The sequence below is a fragment of the Delphinus delphis genome, chromosome 3 (assembly GCF_949987515.2).
Source record: "Delphinus delphis chromosome 3, mDelDel1.2, whole genome shotgun sequence".
In the NCBI taxonomy this organism is placed as follows: domain Eukaryota; kingdom Metazoa; phylum Chordata; class Mammalia; order Artiodactyla; family Delphinidae; genus Delphinus; species Delphinus delphis.
The window spans coordinates 117,606,042-117,629,172 of record NC_082685.1 but is presented as its reverse complement, the minus strand read 5'-3'; the positions used below and the strand labels follow the sequence as shown (position 1 = coordinate 117,629,172).

Here is a 23,131-nt window from a genome sequence, read left to right as displayed (position 1 = left end):
CCAGTCTATTGACAAGATTGAGAATCCAGCCGTTTTTCACTAGCTGCACTGCCATACTATGCTAGTCCAAGCCATCATCATCCCTTCAAAGTTCTGACAGTGCTTCGAGACCCGCACTTCTGATTTCAGTTGCTACCACTCATCCCCTGCTTGCCCATACCGTCGCTCAAACACACCAATGTGCTTCCACCCCAGGGGCCTTTGTACTTGCAGCTCCCTTTCCCTGGAGAAATCTTTCCCTAAGTATCAGCACGGTTAACTCCCTCCCTCATTCTGGTCATGGTTCGACTGTCTTCTTGGCATGCGGGATCTTATTTCCCCCACCAGGGGTCGAACCTGTGAACCCTGCAGTGAAAGTCTTAACCACCGGACCACCAGGGAAGTCCCCTGACCACCTATTTTAAACCACACACTTTCCCCCTTCCATGCTTAATTTTTCTCTATGGCACAATCACCATTTGATACAGTATGTTTTTCTTCATAACTGTCATGAGGGCAAGGATTTTTGTCAGTTTTTCATTTCTATTTCCTCAGTGCTTAGAAATGTACCAGGCCCCAAATAGGTGCTCAATAAATATTTGTGTCATTTAGCAGGAGCAGCAGAGCAGTCCGGGAAAACCGCTGCACAGCAAGCCGGCTCAGCTGAGGCTACTGATGTGGTCAGAGTCCTTCATGCTAACCTTTTGTAAATAATAAAATCAATTCTCAGATGCCGGATGGACGGCTACCAGGCCTCCAACTTTTCAAGAGCGAATGGCCACCACTCTTCCCGCCTCCTTGCGAAGAGCTGGAAGGAAGCAGGACGTCCCTCCCCGCGAAGTCAACAAGGTTGCTCCGGCCTGCGAGCGCCGCGCTCCGGCCACCACCGCTCCCAGCAGCCGGAACGTTTGCACGTCGCCACCGTGCGCGGCGGAAGGACTTCGGCGGCGCCCTCAGAGCAAATTGTGCAGAGCTTCCGGCAGAGCGGCCCTCAGCGGGACAGGTGAGGCCGCGGTAAAGGTTTGCATGGAGCCGAGGCGTGGATCCGAGGCCTGGGAAGTGTGGCAGCGGGAGGGGCTGCGCGGCTGGAAGCGGGGATTGAATGGCCCAGAACCGCCTCGCAGGGAATGAGGATGTGTGGGAGGGGGAGGAGGGCAAATTCCGTCTAGGGAGCTGCATAGAAGCATCTGGGGCAGCAGTGTGGAGAGTGGCTCTCCTGCCCTAAGGCAGGGCGCGAGTTTGGGGACTTGTGGTCCTGGGTTCTAGCTCGTCACCAGCCTCCAGCTGTGTGGCCTCAATAGAGTTACCAGCCTCTGACCCTTGAGTTCCACACCTGAAAAGCAGGACAGTTATCACCCTTGCCTGTCGCACAGCGCTTGGCAGGGTTAGGTGTGAGGGAAAGCTTCATAAATTGCGATGTGTGGTGCAGATCTCATTTGTTTACGTGTAGCTTTCTGAGCTCATGTGAAGGAATCATACCACCAGGCTTCCCCAGGGGGAAGTGGCTTTCCTGGGGTTGGATTCCCAGCGATATTTGTAAGAAGATGGAATATTGGGCAGTCATAGGCAGTTGGAGATGCTGACCTAAGAGGTTACCAAGTACATTTTCCTCCAGGTTGCATAAATCCCTTCTCTATTAACTGCATGCATTGTAAACATCCAGCTTCCCTTTGAACATCTGCAGTTATGGGGATCTTAATATCTCTGTCCTATCCCTGTAATTTCCCATTGCAGACAGTTCGAATTAAGAAGTCCTTGTATGCAGTGAGCCAGAGGTGGTCCTGCTTGCAGCTTCTGCTCATATAGTTCTCACTTTGTTTCTGAACTTTCAGAGAATTAAAAGTAATAAAATAAAAATAAAATACAGTTTAAATATTGATGTGATGGATGGCAGTAGCCACCTCTTTAAGAATTTAAGCTTTTGATTTTTGACATTCATGATAAATACAAAAACACCTCCATGGAAGATCAAAATGTTCAATTTAGTCACTGTATGCTGTGTTACTACACTCATCATTAAACGTACAAGGCACCAACATGGTGTGTTGAAATAGCACTGATGTCAGAATTAATGCACCTCTTGTTATTTCAGGATACTAAAGTGGATCACCTGATATCCTGAAACAAATGAATCTCTTCCAGCGCCAGGGAGTGGCTTGTTAATTCAGTGAGAGACACACAGAACTTTAGCAAATAATATCTGATTGTAGCAGGTGCCAGAGAAAGCGGTGATGCCATAAAAGCAGTCTTAAACTTGTCAATAGGTTTTAATTCCAGAAGTCCATTTATAAAAATCGATATATATTTAGATTTTTAAGTATATTTTTCTATAGGAAAAATGAAATAAATGAGGTTGAGGTCTTGGTTATTGTCCTCATCACAAAAATTAATCTTTGCCCCTGCCAATGATGGGATTTGTTTTGTCCTTAATGTCTTGGCACTTAGGATTCCTTTGATCTTTCATCTATGGTAGAAGGAAGTTGAAAGTGAGAATGTAGAATGGGGAGGGAGATTCCATTGGGGAGGGTGGAGGTGTGGATGTGACGGGGGTGTTTATTACTTGGTTATGGTTAATAGAGTACTCCCAACACCAATTTTATTCCTGATTATTATTTTTTCAAATCCTATGATCTTTTTTTCTAAAATAACATGTGAAATCCAGACAAAACAAAATGCAAATGTTTTAAATTTTTAACTTTGAAATAATTTTAGATTTACAGAAAAGTTGCAAAAACAGAAAAGTACAGAGTTTCCATATAGCCTCCCTCTTGAGACAGCCTGAGCTAATGTATAAAGTTCCTTTCCAAATGCTTACTAAAATTATTTAAATAATAATGAAATTATTAAATAATTAAATAAAATTTAAAATAAATTAGTTGAGATCAAAATCAAGGTGGGGTATCCCTGATTATTAAAGAAATACATGTTCATATTGAAAATATGAAAATACAGAAAAGAATAAAGAAGCAAAAAACCAATCATCCTTAATCGTAACATCCATCAAAACCATTTGTCCTATTTATTGAATTACTAAATATTTCCTTTTTCTTTTAATAGTTGGGGTTATAGTGTAGGTTTAATATTGTATTTTTTTAAAAAATTATGAGCCATAAGCATTTATCATTTATGAATAATAATAAATTTCATTTAAAAACTTGATTATGAGAAAATTCACACAAACCCAAAGGTAGAAGGATAGTACAGTGAATCGCCATGTGTTCAGCACTCAGCTATAATAAGCAGCAGTTGTGGCTCATGTTTCATCTACACCTGTACCCACTTCTCATAATTCTATGGTTCTGTCCTATGACACATCTTTAATACATTTTTGGTTTTTTTTTAATTGTAAAGAGATGCTTATTTGTGGTGGTGCCAAATTTGTGCATAATTATTCGTATTCTTTCTTGGAGATGGGAAAAGAGTTCCATGAAGATTTCAAAGTATTTTTCAGTCAGCTACAATTATTGAATAAATTGCAAAAAATAAGATGATTTTGCATTCTGAGTTTTTTTTTTACTTTGTATGTTTACTTCCCGCTCTTTACTTTTCAGATTTAATTGTATGCATTTGGTGACAAACATCTTTAATCAATTCACAATCTAATGATTTTTTTTTTTACAGAATATTGAATAATACAATACAGTAAGAAAAAAATGGATGAAGAGCCTGAAAGAACTAAGCGATGGGAAGGAGGCTATGAAAGAACATGGTAAGTAGGGCATTATTACTTTCCCTTCCCTTTTAGATGTTGTTTGGGGTTTTGTTTTTGTTTTTACAACTTTTTTGAAGTATATTTTACACATGTTAACATTCACCTGTTTCTTATGTATAATTCAATGATTTTTAGAAAATTTACTGGATTGTGCAATCATCAACATAAATCAGTTTTAGAACATTTTTACCACCCCAGTAATATCCCTCATGTCCATTTACAATTAATTCCATGTCCACCTCCAGTCCTAGGCAACTACTGTGTGCTTTCTGTTTCTCTAGATTTGCCCTTTCTGGACATTTCATGTAAATATAATCATATAATATGTGGTCAGTTTTGTCTGACTTCTTTAACTGAACATACTGTTTTCAAGTTCATCCATGTTGTTGCATGAATCAGTAATTCATTCCTTTTTATTGCTGAATAGTATTCTGTTAATATGTTTATGCCATGTTTTTATTCATCCTTTCACCATTTGATGGACATTTAGATGGTTTATACTTTTTGGCTGTTATGAATAATGCAGCTGTGAACATTCAGGTGCAAATCTTCGTGTGGACATATGTTTTCATTTCTCTTGGATTGATAAAATTTTAGCTTATCTTTTCAAACAAGTAATTATTGCTTACAGGGAGATTCTTAAAGAAGATGAATCAGGATCACTTAAAGCTACAATAGAAGACATTCTCTTCAAAGCAAAGAGAAAAAGGTAGGTAAACTTTGTGTGTGTTACAAAAGGTAAAATATATTCCTTTAGGTGTTTCTGTCCACTTATGGCCACTCCTTGGTACTTCATTTGAGCTGTGTTTCAGGGAAACTGACTTGTAGCCTTCTAAATAGGGGGAAGGAGCCAGCAACCTAGAGTCTCATCAGGGAAATTGATCTTCAGGGACTGTTCAAAATGCCCATAATTATATGCATCCATAAGTTAATAATTTATTTCACTAAAAAAATGCAGGTTAGTTGAAAAGTTGTAATGATTTTTCAGGTAGTAGATGGTATTCCATTAAAATGTTTGCATAATTTTAACAGGGTATTTGAGCACCATGGACAAGTTCGACTTGGAATGGTATGTTATTCTTTTTTCCTTTTCTGGTACAGGACTAGTTTGAGTTAGAGAAACATTCTGGCTTAATAGAATAAACAACAGTAAAACAAACTTTTTAAGGGAATATATTAAAAATATATGTGTAGGATATGTGAATACTAAATGACATTTTTAGTTCTTGATTAAAAATGTATTTGAAAATTGTTCTTATTTGTGTGTTTTGTTTTGGGGGATTTTTTTTGGTAGATGCGCCATCTTTATGTGGTAGTAGATGGATCAAGAACAATGGAAGACCAGGATTTAAAGCCAAATAGACTGACATGTACTTTAAAGGTATACTAAAATTATTCTGATTTATACTACATGTGAGGAAGGATGCTGAATTCTGTAAAAGAAATGGTTTTAAAGAAAGCAATTTTTTTTTTTTGAGCTAATACAAACTATAGCTAAGTAGAAGTGCTACCCGATCATTTACAGAAATGGTATACCAAAATAGCTAATTATTTATGCCCTTAATTCCACTCCGTGTTAGGATCTTGCTTTGTCAGTTATCCCTTTCTTTATTGAATCTTCATTCTCCTTTGACTTACTTGAATCAATCTCCTCAGCTTATAAACACATTCAGATTATTCCTAATTTATTAAAACCCATGCTCAATTTTGCTTATTCTCCTGTTTGTCTTTATTGGATCTTTTCCTTGTTTAGATTGTTTCTGTCTTATATGTCCAAATGGTTCCATCTTTTAAGGCCTAGCTCAAACCTATCTCATCACTTACCATTTCAAATTCAGGTTTATTTAATATTTTAATTTTTATTTATTTAATATTTCAAAATTTATTATTTTTTATTTATTTAATATTTTTACTTCTGAACATTTTTTGAAAATCTATAAACTTAAAAATCATTAGAAACAATGCTTCATAAATAGATTTCACAGGGACTTCCCTGGTGGTGCAGTGGTTAAGAATCCACCTGCCAATGCAGGGGACACAGGTTCAGTCCCTGGTCCAGGAAGATCCCACATGCTGTGGAGCAACAAAATTTGTGCACCACAACTACTGAAGCCTGCACTCTAGAGCCTGTGAGCCACAACTACTGAAGCCCGCGTGCCACAACTACTGAAGCCCACGTGCCTAGAGCCTGTGCTCCACAACAAGAGAAGCCACCACAATGAGAAGCCTGTGCACCGCAACAAAGAGTAGCCCCTGCTCGCTGCAACTAGAGGAACCCCACGTGCAGCAATGAAGACCCAACGCAGCCAAAAACAAATAAATTAATTTAAAAGAAAAAAGATTGCACAAAACCTGTTTTCTGTGGTTGTTGTTTTGCCCTTATCTAGTATTTCCTTTTTGTTTTCTTTGAACAGTTGTTGGAATACTTCGTAGAGGAATATTTTGATCAAAATCCTATTAGTCAGGTATGTAGATAAGTGATATAATTCAGAATTAGCATCCTGATATTATTGCCAAATATAATTTATTTTTTAAAACATTGTACATATATTCTATTGGTGATTAAGTGATTCAGATCGTGTATAAGTTTCTGGGACACTTAGCAATGAAAAGCAAGATAACTCTAGAAGTTAATGTACAGTGAACACATAGCTCAGTTTATATCAGAAGTTTCTCATGTTACTTATTCCTTTTGTAATTAGTCATTTATTTTAGTTACGTACATTCTTATCAAGAAGAAATAATTTGTTAAATTAATAACCATTTTTGTTTTTATTTTGAGATTGGAATAATTGTAACAAAGAGTAAAAGAGCTGAAAAACTGACTGAACTCTCAGGTATGCATAAAATTACCTTTATAGCACTCAAGACTTGGCTTTATTTACCCAACCTTGTAACACTGTTTGTAAGGTTGCCTAATAAGTAAAATGAAACCTTTCTGGAGGCTCTTTAGGTAAAACACTTAAAAAACCCTCTATTAAACTCTTGGTCTCTAAAATGACCTGTTTTTTTGTTTTGTTTTGTTTTGTTGCCCACGCGGCATGAGGGATCTTAGTTCCCCAACCAGGGATCAAACCCGTGTCCCCTGCAATGGAAGCGCAGAGTCTTAACCACTGGACTGCCAGGGAAGTCCCTAAAATGACCTGTTTTAAATTCAATTCTGTTTTTTCATTTGTTTTTTTTTTAAATTGAGTTCTGCACAGTCGTGAATAGTATTATCATGAATGTAAATGTGTTTATTCTTATCCTGAAAGCATTAAGATAAAATTATTTTAACCATTCAGAATTAATCTTAAAGTTAAGTTTTTAAAGGTAAACCTCTAAAGAACAGAGTATAAAAATTGAATTGTAGTCGTTAGTGATTAGATTTTCTGCTTGCATGACATGCCTAACTGAATTTTATTCTCTTAAGAGATAATAATGGCAGATTTCATTTGCTTTGGTATATGTGCCATTGCAAACTTACATCACTAATTCTATTTTATTTTCTGTAAAATACACTGTCTCTTAAACGTGGTTCTCAACCTTTCATCCTCACCAATACACATAAAATTGACACACTTCCATCATTAGTAATTTTTCATTATGGCAGTAAGTAGTGAAGTGTATGTTAGCCTGGGGTCATCCAGGAAACTCAGTTGGAAGTAATCCAGAAAATCACAAACTAGCTTAAGGGCAGAGGGGAAATTACTGGCTCATGTTGAAAGGTGGGCTGACTTCACATATAATTGTTTCTGTCTGGCTTCATTCTCTGATAGGTTTTCTGAGAGGTGAAAAGATGGCTGTTAATAGCCCAAGTCTACATGACCCTCCTAGTCCGTAGCCTCAGCACAGGTTCCAAAGAGGACTCTTATTGACTCTGATTATGATCTGCGCATCCATGAGCCGTCAAAGTAGCCAAGGCAATGAAGTATTTTGTTGGTAGGCCTGGATTACATGTCTGTGTCTGGAGTAGGTTAGAAGCAGGGTAAGTTCCATTTGAACCACGTAGTCTAAACTGGATTCTTATACAGTGAAGGAAGGATGGTTCCCCTAAGAAAAGGATGTAGGGCCGACCCTCTTGCATGCCCCCTACCCCAAGTTAATAGTAATATTCTATGGGTGCACAGAGATGAAAAATCCTCTGGTGATTCTTATAGGCCTCTTGAAAGTACCCTCTCTTCCTCTGAACAGAATCACTGCTATAAACCACACTGACAGTAACGTAAGTATGCTTTTTTCTATACTCATAACACAGTAGGAGATAAAAATTTTTTTGTATGTTATGGTAGAAAGAAAAGTGGATAGAGAGCCAGAAGATTTTGAGTCTTGGTCCTGCCACTGGGTAGGCATATGTCTTTGGGCAAATCACTTAACTTATTAGATTTGTTTCTCAGTTATGAAATGAAGGAATTAGACTTAGGTACTTTTCATTTCTAAAATTTTATGATTCCAAGAATAAATACTTGCAGTATATAGCTGACCCTTGAACAACTTGAGAATTAGGAATGCTGACCCTCTGCACAGTTGAAAATCTGCATATAACTTTACAGTTGGTGCTCTGTTTCAGTGGTTCCACCTCCGTGAGTTCAACCAACTGCAGATCATGTAGTACTGTAGCACATACTTAGTGAAAAAAAATCTGCATATAAGTAGACCCACATAATTCAAACACTTACTGTTCAAGGGTCCACTGTATATTAACTATGGCAAATGGTTAATATTTTAAAGCTTACTCAAATAAATAAGAACACCAAGAAGCTCCAAGTAGATGTATGGGCAAAGAAGATAAACAGTGCATGCCAGAAAAAAAGAGGAATTAAATAACTATTAAAAAAGAAAGTTTAGCCAAACTAGTGTTAAAAAAAAAAAAAAAAGCCCACTCAACAACATTTTACATATTTTAAATGACCAAAATGAAGTTTCAAAAGCAATATATGGCTTGCTGAACCATGGAGAAACTGGTACTTATAATGCTGATAGTCTGGTTAATTTGTTTAACATTTTCTGGAAAAGAGCCATAAAAATGTTCCTTGGAGGACTTCCCTGGTGGTCCTGTGGTTAGGACTCCGCACTTTCATTGCTGAGGGCACGGGTTCAATCCCTGGTCGGACTAAGATCCCGCAAGCCGTGTGGCACGGCCAAGAGGGAAAAAAAAAGGTATTAAAAAAAATATTCCTTGGAGTATACTTAGGAAATGTTATGAAAGAAGAAAAAGCCTCACTCTACAAATATACTGTCTGCAGTGGTATGTATTGGGTTGGCCAGAAAGTTCGTTCGGGGTTTTCCGATGATGTTACAGAAAAACCTGAACGAACTCTGGCCAACTCACTGTAATAGTGACAGATTGGAAATTAAATGTTCAGTGGTATGAAGGTAGTTTGCTATATGATAAACTCGATGTTTCATTGTTGTTAATTAATATGAAGACAATGTTGAAATAGGAGGAAATGTCTGAAGAATACCATATTTTATTGAATCTCAGATTCTGTCATTTGTAAGATACCTTTATTTTATGAGCCATCAAGAAGGAAACACTCTAGCAATTAACCTTTGATACAATGTCAAATGATATATGAATTGTTCATACCAGCTTCTTGGTGGTTTGACATGCCTGTCAAGTATTCTAAAGAATTTGGCAGTTTTTCTTCCCTTCATTTGTATTGCTTAGCATGAGACAGACAGTCTTTTCAGATGTTATTTCATAACAACGTAACACAGTTTTGTCTCTTTGTGGAAATCCTCTTTCTTGGGTCTTATAAAGTGCTTGTTTTTTACCCCTGAAGAAAAAAATGGAATTGCAGGCATTCTTCTATCAATGAGTTTTTGCTTCACCAATAACAAATTTACACCTCACTGTTCTGTTCCATGCCTTTCTACATAAAAATATAACCGTCTGTATTAGCCTTTCTAAAAACACTTTAAATCGCAGTTAAACTCAACGTGAACAACACAAACAATGCACATGATACAGTTGAAGCAGCAACACATCAACAGCATTCATAGGTTCGCACATGAGCAGGCAGTGACAGCTGTGTCACAAACGCTGCCTGGCTGCCAGTGATTGTAAGACACATCGTGATTTCAGAGATGTTAAAATGTGAACATATATTAGTATTAAAAATGATGAAATAGGAAATATTAAGAGTAAAAATATATGCACTCTAGGTTAATATTATTAAAATGTGTGCTAATAGACAGATTATTTGTATTCTGTTTTTTCAGTACGAGTGAGACTATGTATCAAAACATTTCTGATGAAAGTGCAACTTGCTGATAAGAACCTGCTATATAAAAAATAAATAAAATAAAATTCAAAAATTCGAAAAAAATTGCAACTTGCTAAAAATGTAAATCAAAGGGATTCTGTTGTTTAACATCATAGATATGTAAATTTGGGAGAAAGGTAAATTTATATAATGTATATATAGATTATTTTTATTAAAAGTAGATTATTCCATTTCTATTTTAGGAAACTCAAGGAAACACATAATATCTTTGAAGAAAGCTGTAGATATGACTTGCCATGGAGAGCCATCTCTTTATAACTCCTTAAGCATGGCTATGCAGACTCTAAAGTTAGTATTTTACACTTATTGTTTATAATTTATTTCAAAGTTTTTTGAATGAGTTAAGTTGAAATGATAATATGTTAATATGCGTCTCCATGAACCCAGCTGTAATGAAATCATTATTGAAAGAAATATGTAATGTCATTTATAATATTTAGTATGGTGTTGGTAAGTAATTTTTATTTTACATTTTAGTTGCTGAGGTATATCCTTAAAGGTTTTAGAAAAATATAATTAAAGCTGTAGTAATATTAGTAGTACAAAAGAAATATAAAAAATATTTTATTGAAAATTGATTGTATGTGGAATTTAATGTGGTATAATAACTGAGTTTGTTGTACATTGGTTTTTATTAACTTATTTTGTAATACATCTATAAATTAATAGCACTTTTCTAGCAAGTTTAACTATGTGGAATATAGTTAAAGCCCCAAAGAAAGTATTCAATATATTTAAAGCTTATATATTTTATCCCTGGATAGTCTGTCCTGACTCAGATTTTTATACCTTTATATGATACTTTTTTAGTTTTGAAGTAGATGAGAAGGAGGTAACACACATAGTGAAGGTAGGCACAACAGCAGCATCCACAAGTGAAAGCTGAGCCTAACAATGAAAATATAAGCAGGAAAGCTATAAATAATCGATAAAGTTGCTCCAAAAAGCATAGAAATATCTATTTGGTATAGAGGAGAACAGTTCATCACATCTTAAAATCCCGTAAACCATCATTGAATTAAATGGTACACAAACATTACTGTTTATGAATATTATGACTGAATCAACATGAGATTAAATTGTCTTTAAAAAAGAAGTATGTTACTATTTTCAAGCCACACATATGCACCTTAAAGTTGATTCCTATGGTATTGTCACACTTTCCAATGTACACTTTAGACTTTGTATGAAACAAATCTATTAGAATGTAAGCTTCATGATGTCAGGAACCTTGTTGGTCTTCTTTATCACTTTATCCCCAGAACTTAAAAGAGTATTCAAGAAATGTTTATTGAATGAATAAGTGAATCAATGAATTTTTTTTAAGTGTGTAGCTAATTTTAGAAAAATTGGCATTAAGGTTTTTAGAGTATACTCACAATTCATTCCTTTGTAATATTGAAATAAATGGGGTTATTCTGCAGTCTAAGTGTGTAAACCATGGGTACTATTGTTTCTGAGTTAAGTTTTTTATTAGTGTAATTTGTTATACCTAATTGGAGTGGTTTTTATCTTTCTTTAGACACATGCCCGGACATACAAGTAGAGAAGTCCTAATCATCTTTAGCAGTCTCACAACCTGTGATCCATCTAATATCTATGACCTAATCAAGGTAGAACCAATAATTTCTTCATAATCAAAATCAAAGTTACAACTCTAAAGAGAATTCTATACTGAATTTATTACTAGTTTTCAGAACATTCTATTTTTCAAACACATTAATTATTCAATTTTTTTTCTTCCCTCAAAACTCACCATTTACTTGGATTTTACGAAGACCCTAAAGGCAGCTAAAATTAGAGTGTCTGTTATTGGATTGTCTGCAGAGGTTCGGGTTTGCACTGTGCTTGCTCGTGAAACTGGTGGTATATATCTAGAATCTTCAGTATTTACTCATAATTACTATGTAAAGTAACAATCTATTAATTAGGATGTTTTTATATGTTTTTTTAAGCTGCTAAACTTAAATCAGTTCATGTGCTGAAGTCCAAAATATGGGTAGTTACATTAAATATATTACCAATTCTATAAGATATCATCTCAGAATGCGAGGAATTTTCAGTAGTTATGTCAGTGTTCAGAGGAAGCATTATAACTCTTGAAAAGCTAGAAATTTTACTATATTAATACTTAGTGAAGAACTTGTAACTTGGCTTTAATTAAATTGTAATTACAGTTATTCCTAGAGAAGTCAATTTAGAGATGTTATTTAAATAAAGTTTTTGAAAAATGATAATTTAACTTAAGAACTTACTTTGAAAATGAACATTTTCAGATGGTAAAACTTTTACAGAATTATATAGAAATTACAGTTCATTCTTATGTCTGGAAAGCTGTTGTTTCTTCTCTTTTACTTCTCGTCTTGTTAGGCACATACCATGTTATTTTAGATGAAAGCCATTACAAAGAATTGCTGACACATCATGTTAGTCCTCCTCCTGCTAGCTCAAGCTCTGAATGCTCACTTATTCGTATGGGTAAGTATTTATTTTGTGTTATTTAATTAATTAATTTTTATTTTTAATTTTCTTTTTGGCCGCACCACTTGCAGGATCTTAAATAGTTCCCCAACCTGGGGTTGAACCCGGGCCACTGCAGTGAAAGTGCCACGTCCTAACCACTGGACCGCCAGGGAATTCCCTGTTTTGTGTTATTTTAAAATAGACATTTAAAAAAAATATATTTTGACTCAAGCTAGACTTTCTATCTCATTTGTACAAGTTTATTTTAACGTTTAAGAATTTCTTGTATTTAACTTAAATGTTTTATAATTAGAGAAAATTATGCTGTTGAAGCAATTTTGGGAAATACAGAGAAGTAAAAAGAAAATTAAACTCACTTGTAGTCCTGTCACTCAAGGAACACTACTGTTTTTTTTTTAATTGTTAAGGTTAGAAAGGTATAAAGACACTGTGTTTATAGAGAAATTCTTGTATTAAGAAATCAAAAAAGCTATAAAACCTGCTGTACTGTTTTATCAAAGCTGTGTTATACAATTATTATTTTATAGTAAACATTTATTTGTAAATTGAAATTGAAAAAGCCCAACTATTTTGTAATTTGTAATTGAAAAAGCCCAGCTTTTTCAATACAAAAAGAGACTCCTGGGGCTTCCTTGGTGGTGCAGTGGTTGAGAGTCCGCCTGCCGATGCACGGGACACGGGTTCGTGCCCCGGTCCGGGAAGATCTCACATGCCGCGGAGCGGCTGGGCCCGTGAGCCATGGCTGCTGGGCCTGCGCGTCCCGAGCCTGTGCTCCGCAGCGGGAGAGGCCACAGCAGTGAGAGGCCCGCGTACCAGAAAAAAAAAAAAAAAAAAAGAGAGAGACTCCTTGTTTAATATGCATTTTTAAACTGTCAGTGAGATGGAATGCTTTTCTGCCTTGTTTTTGGCTATTTATAGTACTGTTCAACCTCTCTTTCCTGTTTCCTCATCTCACGTGATATTAGTATCTGTTTCATTGTGTGTTGCAAGGATTGAGTTAATACAGACCAAGTATTTAGAGTAATGCTTGATATAAACACTCAGTACATTTTAGATATTATGTTGGCTAATCTTTTCGATTTACTGATACATTTCCTTAGCCTATCTTAAAGTTATTTTTAAATTTATAATAATTCTCCAAATTGATTTATTAGAACCATTTAGGAATATCAACCCATTTTCAGTCACCTGATGCAAATGTTTTTTCAGTTGGTCATTTTCCTTTACTTTTATTTGTTTTGAAATGTAGATAGGTTTAAAATTTTTATATAGAATGAAATGTCTCTTTTTTTATGGTTTCTGCTTTTCTTAGACTTCTTTTCAGAATTTAAAAATATATATGGAAAATAGACTGCATGGATTTGGACATTCCAAAATTTTAAACTAGAAGTATGTTCTTATATAAAATGAAAGTAGACTATATTATAGACTCCTCTGTTATATCAGAAAGTATTTAAAAATTACACACATTTTCTTTTTAAAAAGCAGTGTGTGTTAAGCGTTGTTAAATTAGAAAATATGGATATGAACTTTAGAATCTGAGGCCATATGTATGGACAGATCTTTCCCCCATTTCCTCTACTATTAATTCTTTTTTAAACTGGGAATTACTGTCAGTTTGACCGTGCTATAATAAACATATCTAAAAGGCAGGAAAGAGAACTTTTGCACAACTTAGTGGGCTTTCTGGTAGGAACATTTTTAGGTTTCTATTACTAGAATTTTTCTGTTTCCTTGAGGAAAAAAAAGTAATACATTTTCTTCTGTGAAGGATTTCCTCAGCATACCATTGCTTCTCTGTCTGATCAGGATGCAAAACCCTCTTTCAGTATGGCGTAAGTAAAAACCTTGAAATTGTCCGTGATAATGTTTTTACATTGTTAAGTCCTTCCTGTAAGTTATAAATTTAAAAGATGGACTTGAAATGTAATGGCTTTTGTAGAAGATTACTTTCTATGTAGCTGTAAAAAGGAGTGAAAACTATATATACTCCTGTAATATTACTAAATAAAACAGTAAGGTAGAGAAAAGTGTACAGTGTGCTACCGATCATCTAAGAAGAGGGTGGAGGTTTGAGTAGATACACATACTTGTTTATATTAATAATAAAAATAGTAATGAAACCAAAAAGTAAAAGCTAAAAAAATGTTTACTAATGCAATGTGTGGAGAAAGGCAAAGAGATAGATCCTAGACTTTTCTGCATATAACTTGTTTTAACTTTGGAGCTTTACATTTTACATAATTATAAAATAAAAGTAAATTTAAGAAAGTAATTCTTAAAACTCATAAATAAGACTACTGTCTTTAGATATAAAAGTGTAATAGGGACTAGATTTACACTTCTGTCTCCTTGCAGAAAACCAAACAAAATATACAAAACTGTGTTTTTCGTACATTGGACAACAGGCAGTGCAGATAATGATCCCTGCAAGACGAGAAACAAATGAGGTGGGCCCTATGATTGCAGCTTACTGCCTAGAGAGGATTTCCAGGCTGCTGTGCAGGGAGGGAAGACCCACACAGAATCAGGAGGTTTTGCTCCATTCAGAAACAAAGTTCAGAGTTTGGGGGGCGGGGGGTGGAAGCAGCTACCATTTTGCAGGGCAGAGTACTAGAGAGTAAAGAGCTGCACAGAGAGCTCTGGAGAGCTTCCTCTGAAGCTCCCCGTGAGTCATTAAATGAGTGTTGATCTGTACATTCCTGCCGGGAATCTCCTGGAGGCCAGGGAAAGAACTGGAGAGGAGCAGCAGAACAATCCCTAGAGCTCACATGGGGCAGGGAGTAGTTCATGTTACCACTAGTCAGTGTGGAAAGGCCTCTTAACACCACAGGCATTGAATAGAGTCCACAGTAATGAAACCAAGTTAACTCTAGACTAGCAGCTGTTCTGGACAGCCTAACAAACTTAAAAGCGAGTCTTGGCATCATACTATTTCACAGTTACTTAAGTATATTCCAGAAAAAGCCACAGTGTATTTAAGGCAATGCAAAAAAAATCCAGCACCCAAAACAGAGCAAAATTCACAATATCTGGCAACCAATCAAAAATTGCCAGTCATGCAAAGAAGTAGGAAAGTATGACCCATAACAAGGAGAAAAATCGTAGAATGGAAACATATCCAGAAATAACACAGTTGATAGAAGTAATAGGTTTGGTGTTAAAATGATTATTGTAAATATACTTCATATGCTCAGGAAAGTTGAGGAGTACATGAGTATGATAGGAGATACGGAAGATAGAAAAACGACCCCAATCAAATTTCTAGAGATGAAGAATACAGTGTTTTAGATGAAAAATAAGATGGATTAGGATTAACAGCAGATTAGTCACTGAAGAAGAGAAGGTGAGTGAATTCAAAGACATTAATGGAAACTATTCAAAACAAAATGCAGAGAGGAAAAAAAAGACAAAAATGAACAGAGTGTAAGTGAGCAGTGAAACAACTTGAAGGTTTTAAAATCAGAGTGGCTTTTGCTCTAACTGCTCACATCTTTATATATCACTTTTTAAAAAGTAATGTTTCCCCCCACAGGCATCTGGATAGCAACACTGAGCCAGGACTTACATTAGGAGGCTATTTCTGCCCACAGTGTCGGGCAAAATACTGTGAGCTTCCTGTTGAATGTAAAATCTGTGGTAAGAAACCAACTGTTCATGATCCAGTAAATTAATCTTGAATAATTTCTTACCTATATTGCTATTAAAATAAAGATAACTATTAAGCTCTGCCTATGTTTCTGGATTTAATCTGTGAAAAAAGACATAGATTACTTTTTTTCATTGTGTGCTTAGTACTCCATTTTAAAAATAAACATGGCATTCTAAAAGAGTTTCCTAATTCTCTTTCTGAAAAAAATTATGTTCTTTAAAGGCAGTGCAGTAGATCTAGTAGATGTTTTTGCAGCTCTTCATAAAATAAATATATATAAAGAGAATGAGAAGTTAAAGTAACAGAATTGTAGAATTTTATTTAATTTATAAGTAAGGAAATATGCCAAGAGAGGTCACATACTTAGTGACAGAACTAAGACTCCATCCTGGAGTCTCATTTTATGGCCACAGGTAAACTAAAGAAATGAATGCCTGCAATCCTAAAAAAAAAGAACTTGAAAATATTTAGTCTAAGTTATATCATTTGACATGTCAGCCATCATCTTTATGAGGTTTGGGTTATTAAATATGTCTTTCTGCTTTATGTGTTAGGTCTTACTTTGGTGTCTGCTCCCCACTTGGCACGGTCTTACCATCACTTATTTCCTTTGGATGCTTTTCAAGATATTCCCCTGGAAGAACATAATGGAGAAAGGTATATGAGTTTTGAGTAATTTGTATCTGTTACAAGTGGTAATGTTTGAATATATTGTTACTACATTAAAGAGTCATATTCACTTGGTCACGATTACTGCTAATATAGAAAATGAGATGTAGAATGCCTTGTTTATGACTGAAATGATTCTTTAAACAGATCTGGATCTCCGGAGATCTGTTAATTTCCCTAAACCCATTTATGTGTAGTAAGAGTGGTGGTATGTTGGTAAATCAGCTCTCCAAAAAGAAAAAAAAAAAGCCCCGATTTGTAGCATTTGCTGATTTCCATGGTGTAAAACTGGAAGATTTATCCAGAAGGCCTAATATCAAAATAATATAAAAAATAAAGAAAAGATCAAATGAAGAGTATGAAAGAAATATGCAAGGATATTTTCTGCTGTCGAAGGAAAAAAATTTCTAGATAGAAAGGGACTGTCAAGTGCCTGACATATTGAAGGCAGACCTGCACTAAAGTGTATCATTGTGAAATTTCAGAATACACAGCAAAATACTAACCCTAAACATTTCTGGAGAGGGAGAATTGGGTCACATGACCTGGAATTAAAATTGTTTGGCTTCTTGTGAGCAACACTGGATGCTGACAGGGAGCAATTTCCTTCAAAATTTGGGATGAGAATTATTACCAACCTGAATTATATACCTAGCCAAGGTATTTAAATGTAGGTAGAATAGGAACTTCCCTGGCAGTCCAGTGGTTAAGACTCCGTGCTTCCAATGCAGGGGGTGTGGGTTTGATCTCTGGTCAGGGAACTAAGTTCCTACATGACGCGCAGTGCAGCCAAAAAAAAATATGCAGGTACAATAAAGATATTTTCAGACTTGTAAGGTCTCAAGAGACTTTCTTGGGAAGCTGTGGAAGAGATGATTCAAAAGAATTGAGAAAGAGAATGAATGAAAGAGAATAGGAATATTTACCTAATTCAAAAGTGGCTAAAGAAAGCTGTAGGATGACGTCCTAGAATGACACTTGTATGTCAGATATGGAGAACAGTCAGTCTAGTTTGGAGAAGGTCAGAATGCTCCAGGAGAGATGTCACCAGAGGATGGAAACTATAGAATTCCTGATGTAGCTGAACATAACAAGAGGATATTTAGACTTCTCAGGGATCGGTTGGGGCTGAGTTAGTGGTAATTAGAAAAGTTAAGCTTATGAATAACAATACAGTTATTAACTCCAGGAGAAAGTGTTTTACAGAGAGGAAAATTTGTATGGCATGGCTCAGATGAATATGTCTATGTAGTCATAATAAACTAAACATTTAATATTGTTCTATCCAAAATGACTTAACAAATGTCATTCTCAATTCTTTCTATGTAGTTATGTGTACCCATTGCTGTTGGTTCAAGATAGTTGAAAGAGAATTAAAATCTCATCTTCTGTAGTGGCAGGATCATAGCCAATGGCCTATGAAAAAAAACCAAGAGGTAGCACTATGAGCATTTGCTCTGGAAATGAAGTGGGGGTGGGTAGGGACAGATCTGCTCTCTTTTGTCATAAATTTTGAGAACTTTTAATTCTTTAAACCATTCCTTGAAAATTAAGCCCTTAGGCATCCATTTTTATGATAAATTAACTTCTATCCATCTAGACTTGTACCAGCTGTCTGCTGTCTTTGGGAAAGTTGAAAAATAATCATGCAAATCATTTTCTGTAGGTCTTAATTCCCTTGCAGAATACAAGCTGAGAAATCATACTCATACTTAACCTTGATGAAAATAAAATAAAATTTGTTTAAGGAAGATTTTAAGCTGTCAGATGACCTTGGGATTTACTGTGGAATTTTCTTAAATTACTGGTATTCTTAATTCTTTCTCCTAAAAATCATATGTAAAGATAATTACAGTTGACCCTTGAACAACACGGATTTGAACTGCAAGGGTCCACATACTTGTAGATTTTTTCCATAAATACATACTACAGTACATGATCCACAGTTGGTTGAATCCTCGGATGTGGAACTGCTGATATGGAGGGTCAGAGAGCCAGAGGGCCAACTGTAAAGTTATACTCGGATTTTTGACCTCGGGGATTGGTACCCCTAGCCTGCGTGTTGTTCAAGGGTCAACTGTACTTATTAATAAGAGAATTCTTGTTGAAATTTTCCTGAGCTATTTTAATGAGTGAGTCCTTAACAAAATGATTCTTAAACTTTCTTTTTCAGATTTTGTTATGCCTGTCAGGGGGAATTGAAAGACCAACATGTAAGTTCATGTGCTTTGTAAATATTAAGTATTGTACAATAAATATTGAGGAAATAGTGTTATAAGTTTTCAATAGATTGTTAAAGACCAGGCTCATATCAGGTTATTCCTTAGAAGTATAACAGTAGGTAGAGATAAAATGGGAGCTATTACAAACAGTTGTTTTGTAATTCTGCATTCTAATTTTGCTATAAAGATATTTTAGTACTTTTTTTCAGTTTGTAAGCTAAACTGAAATACTGAAATACTAGTTTGGAAATACTAAAAGTTTTTTTCTCCATGTTGTACTTTAGGCACTCATAACTTATTTTGAAGTTACCATTTAAGGTGACCGCAGACCAAAGGTTATTCCCCCATTGTGCCACTGAGAAAATATTTTTTAAAATTTCGATGGGGCCAATTTGAACATATAAACTTATATAAAGTTGCAAATAAGATAGATCACTGTCTAGTTTTAATTTTTTGTTAATTTAGTTACATGTCCATATTTAAAACTATACTTTATAAACTATATCAAATATTAGTTGAAAGGATGGCTTGTTTTATTCTACTCTCACATTTCATAAAACAGTTGTATCGGAGTTTCCTGGTGGTCTAGTGATTAGGATTCGGTGCTTTCACTGCCGTGGCCCAGGTTCAATCCCTGGTTGGGGAACTGAGATCCCACAAGCCTTGAGGCATGCCAAAAAAAACCCCCAAAAAACCCAAATATATATATAAAAAAACAATCAAAAAAACAATTTTATTAAGTTTTACATGCCTCTTTGACATCAGTAGCTGCATCCTCACTAGAACCACTATTTGACTCATTTGAAAGTTTTTAAGAAGACACCATCTATTTTAAATAAATTTATCTTATTTTTATTTATTTTTGGCTGCATTGGGTCTTTGCTGCTGTGCGTGGGCTTTCTCTAGTTGTGATGAGTGGGGGCTGTTCTTTGTTGCAGTGCGAGGGCTTCTCATTGCGGTGTCTTCTCTTGTTGTAGAGCACGGGCTCTAGGCGTGCGGGCTTCAGTCGTTGTGGTGCACGGGCTCAGTAGTTGTGGTTCGCGGGCTCTAGAGCGCAGGCTCAGTGGTTGTGGCACACGGGCTTAGTTGCTCTGCGGCATGTGGGATCTTCCCAGACCAGGGCTTGAACCAGTGTCCCCTGCACTGGCAGGCAGATTCTTAACCACTGCGCCACCAGGGAAGTCCCCAGGGGACTTTAAGGACTCAAAAACGAAGTTATTCCCTCATTTCTTTTTTTTCTTTTATAAATTTATTTATCTCATTTATTTATTTTTGGCTGCATTGGGTCTTTGTTGCTGTGCGCAGGCTTTCTCTAGTTGCAATGAGCAGGGGCTACTCTTCGTTGCGGTGCACGGGCTTCTCATTGCGGTGTCTTCTCTTGTTGCAGAGCACGGGTTCTAGGCGCATGGGCTTCAGTAGTTGTGTCTCGTGGGCTCCAGAGTGCAGGCTCAGTAACTGTGGCACACGGGCTTAGTTGCTCGCAGCATGTGGGATCTTCCATGGACCAGGGATTGAACCCATGCCCCCTGCATTGGCAGGCGGATTCTTAACCACTGAGCCACCAGAGAAGCCCCTTCCCTCATTTCTAAGGAATACTTTTTTGGAAGAAATTAATTGCCTTCTATTTGAGAATATATAGTACATTGGAACTAATAAAGTTGGTAGGTGAGTAGGGAAAAAGTGATAGAGATATAAAAGAGCAAAGCAACTTGAATGTCTTCTAACTATGCTGTACCTAACTTTTGGAAACTACTTTTTAAATTTAGTTTTCTTCTTTTCACTGCAGGTCTATGTTTGCACTGTGTGCCAAAATGTTTTTTGTGTGGACTGTGATATTTTTGTTCATGACTCTCTCCATTGTTGTCCTGGCTGTATTCATAAGATTCCAGCTCCTTCAGCTATTTGATTCCAGCATATAATACACATTGAATGTGTTAAAAAGACATTTGCGACTGTAAATAAAATGATTCTTTAGAAGAAACTCCAGTGAAGAACAGTTCGAAAGGAAAGTCTAAGAAACCTATTACTTTAAAGCTTCCTCTGTAATGATTGGTAAAGTATTTACTTAATGGTGTATATCTAATACCACCATTTTGGTGGTTTGTTATCTGAGACTGGCTTACCTTTTATAGTTCAGGTTAATGAACTATCCTTGTTAGCCTCACTCGGGTTCATACCCAGGGACTGTTTAACTTAATCCCCCTCAACTTTCCCACCCTGGGTCATCAGAAAAATGTAGGTGAGAATGTATGATGAGGTCCATGTTTCAGGTTCAATGAAGATATACTGTTATAGGCAGGACTCTCTCTAGGATATACCCTTCTGAGAGTGAATCAGGTTTCCATAGCAAAGGTATGTTTATTTTAAATCTATGAACTTTAGTCACTCTAGATTGAGTTTAACTATGATATTCATGATTTTATAAATAACAATTCTTAGTGAAGAATGTTATCAGTAAAGGAAATGTAATCCCACCCTGGAGAGTCTATTCAATAAATCTTGGAGGAAGCCCAGGAATATGCATTATTTTCAGTTTTTTATATATATATATATATATATATATATATATATACATATTCTTTTTCAGATTATTTTCCCTTATAGGTTATTAGAAAGAATTATGTATTTTTAGCAACACATGTGTGCACACACACACTAAGACATAATTTGACCAAAGTACAGATCTTTCTCCCAAGAGTCATACTCTTTGCGCCTAGACCCAAATGGTTCTTTACAAGTAAACAGACTTCGGCTCTAGGTAACCAAATTAACTGCTGTCTTCTTTCCTTTTGCTCTGTCCACAAGAGGTATCAGTGGCTTGAAGGAGATGCCTTTAACATAATCAGAATATTTTATCTCCCCCTCCTTGAAGTAAAAGAAAGGCCATAAGTAGGCACCTCTTGAAGAGTTACTTAGAAATATATTAGACACACACTCACAGTACTGTATATAAAAGGGACATTGAGTGCCTTTTTGGGGGCTGCTTTATCTCTTTCTACAATTTTGGGGTTTATTTGTATACTTGATAAGGTTAAGGTGAATATTTTAGTTAGACATAAGGAGGAATTTCTAGTCTCAAAATTATAGAGAGGGCTTCTCTGGTGGCACAGTAGTTAAGAATCTGCCTGCCAATGCAGGGGACACAGGTTTGAGCCCTGGTCCGGGAAGATCCCACATGCCGCGGAGCAACTAAGCCTGTGAACCACAGCTACTGAGCCTGCGCTCTAGAACCCACGAGCCACAACTGCTGAGTCCGTGTGCCGCAACTACTGAAGCCCATATGCCTAGGGCCTGTGCTCCGCAACAAGAGAAGCCACCACAATGAGAAGCCGGCACACTGCAACAAAGAGTAGCCCCCCACCACCACCACAACTAGAGAAAGCCCGCGTGCAGCAACGAAGACCCAATGAAGCCAAAAATTAATTAATTAATTAAAAAAAATTATAGAGAAAATCCTGGTTTGTTTTAGATTATAGAAATAAAAATGGTGATCTAATAATACTGTAAGTTCTGGCCTTAGTTTCCCTCATGGAACTCCACAGTGTACTACAATAATGAAGGAAACTTTTTAACATTAGGAACCTTTCTGAATAGTATGTCTTTCTGAGTTCTGTTTGATTAGAAAACTCCTTAAAGCTTAAAATTCATTATGAAAATTAGATTCATTTTAAATACTTTTGAATGTATACATTTCACTTCATATTCTTTTTTATTTTCCTGAAAGTTGTTTTGTTTTAACTGAAGCATTTAGTCCATTTATATTTAATGTGCCTACTGATACATTTTGGTTTAAATCTACCATCTTACTTTGTGCTATTTGTTTCAACTACTCCATCTTCGTTTTTCTCTTCTTTCTTGCCTTATTTTGTTTTTTTTTTTTAAATTTATTTTATTTATTTTGGGCTGCGTTGGGTCTTGGTTGCTGCGTGTGGGCTTTCTCTAGTTGCGGTAAGTGGGGGCTAGTCTTTATTGCGGTGCGCAGGCTTCTCATTGCGGTTGCTTCTCGTTGTGGAGCATGGGCTCTAGGCACATAGACTTCAGTAGTTGTGGCACACGGGCTCTAGAGTGCAGGCTTAGTAGTTGTGGCACACGGGCTTAGTTGCTCTGTGGCATGTGGAATCTTCCTGGACCAGGGATCAAACCT

At 36.1% G+C, this 23,131-nt stretch overlaps 1 protein-coding gene across 3 annotated transcripts; it reads left to right on the top strand.

Moving 5' to 3' along the window:
- The first annotated feature begins 927 nt into the window (after nucleotides 1-927).
- GTF2H2C (GTF2H2 family member C) lies at nucleotides 928-22,882 on the top strand. Of its 3 annotated transcripts, XM_060009355.1 has the most exons (16): nucleotides 928-982; nucleotides 3,601-3,688; nucleotides 4,323-4,400; nucleotides 4,724-4,760; nucleotides 4,986-5,072; nucleotides 6,106-6,156; nucleotides 6,474-6,528; nucleotides 10,143-10,248; nucleotides 11,483-11,573; nucleotides 11,739-11,826; nucleotides 12,331-12,438; nucleotides 14,216-14,279; nucleotides 15,980-16,083; nucleotides 16,651-16,753; nucleotides 18,939-18,978; nucleotides 20,774-22,882. In XM_060009355.1, exons 2-16 carry the CDS (start codon nucleotides 3,633-3,635, stop codon nucleotides 20,891-20,893), a joined length of 1,188 nt encoding a protein of 395 aa, XP_059865338.1. In that variant the 5' UTR covers nucleotides 928-982; nucleotides 3,601-3,632; the 3' UTR covers nucleotides 20,894-22,882. The 3 variants fall into 3 exon arrangements, with proteins under 3 accessions (XP_059865338.1, XP_059865339.1, XP_059865337.1); XM_060009354.1 differs by lacking the exon at nucleotides 928-982 and having other exon boundaries at nucleotides 2,591-3,688; XM_060009356.2 differs by lacking the exons at nucleotides 928-982; nucleotides 18,939-18,978 and having other exon boundaries at nucleotides 2,586-3,688.
- Nucleotides 22,883-23,131: the final 249 nt, after the last annotated feature.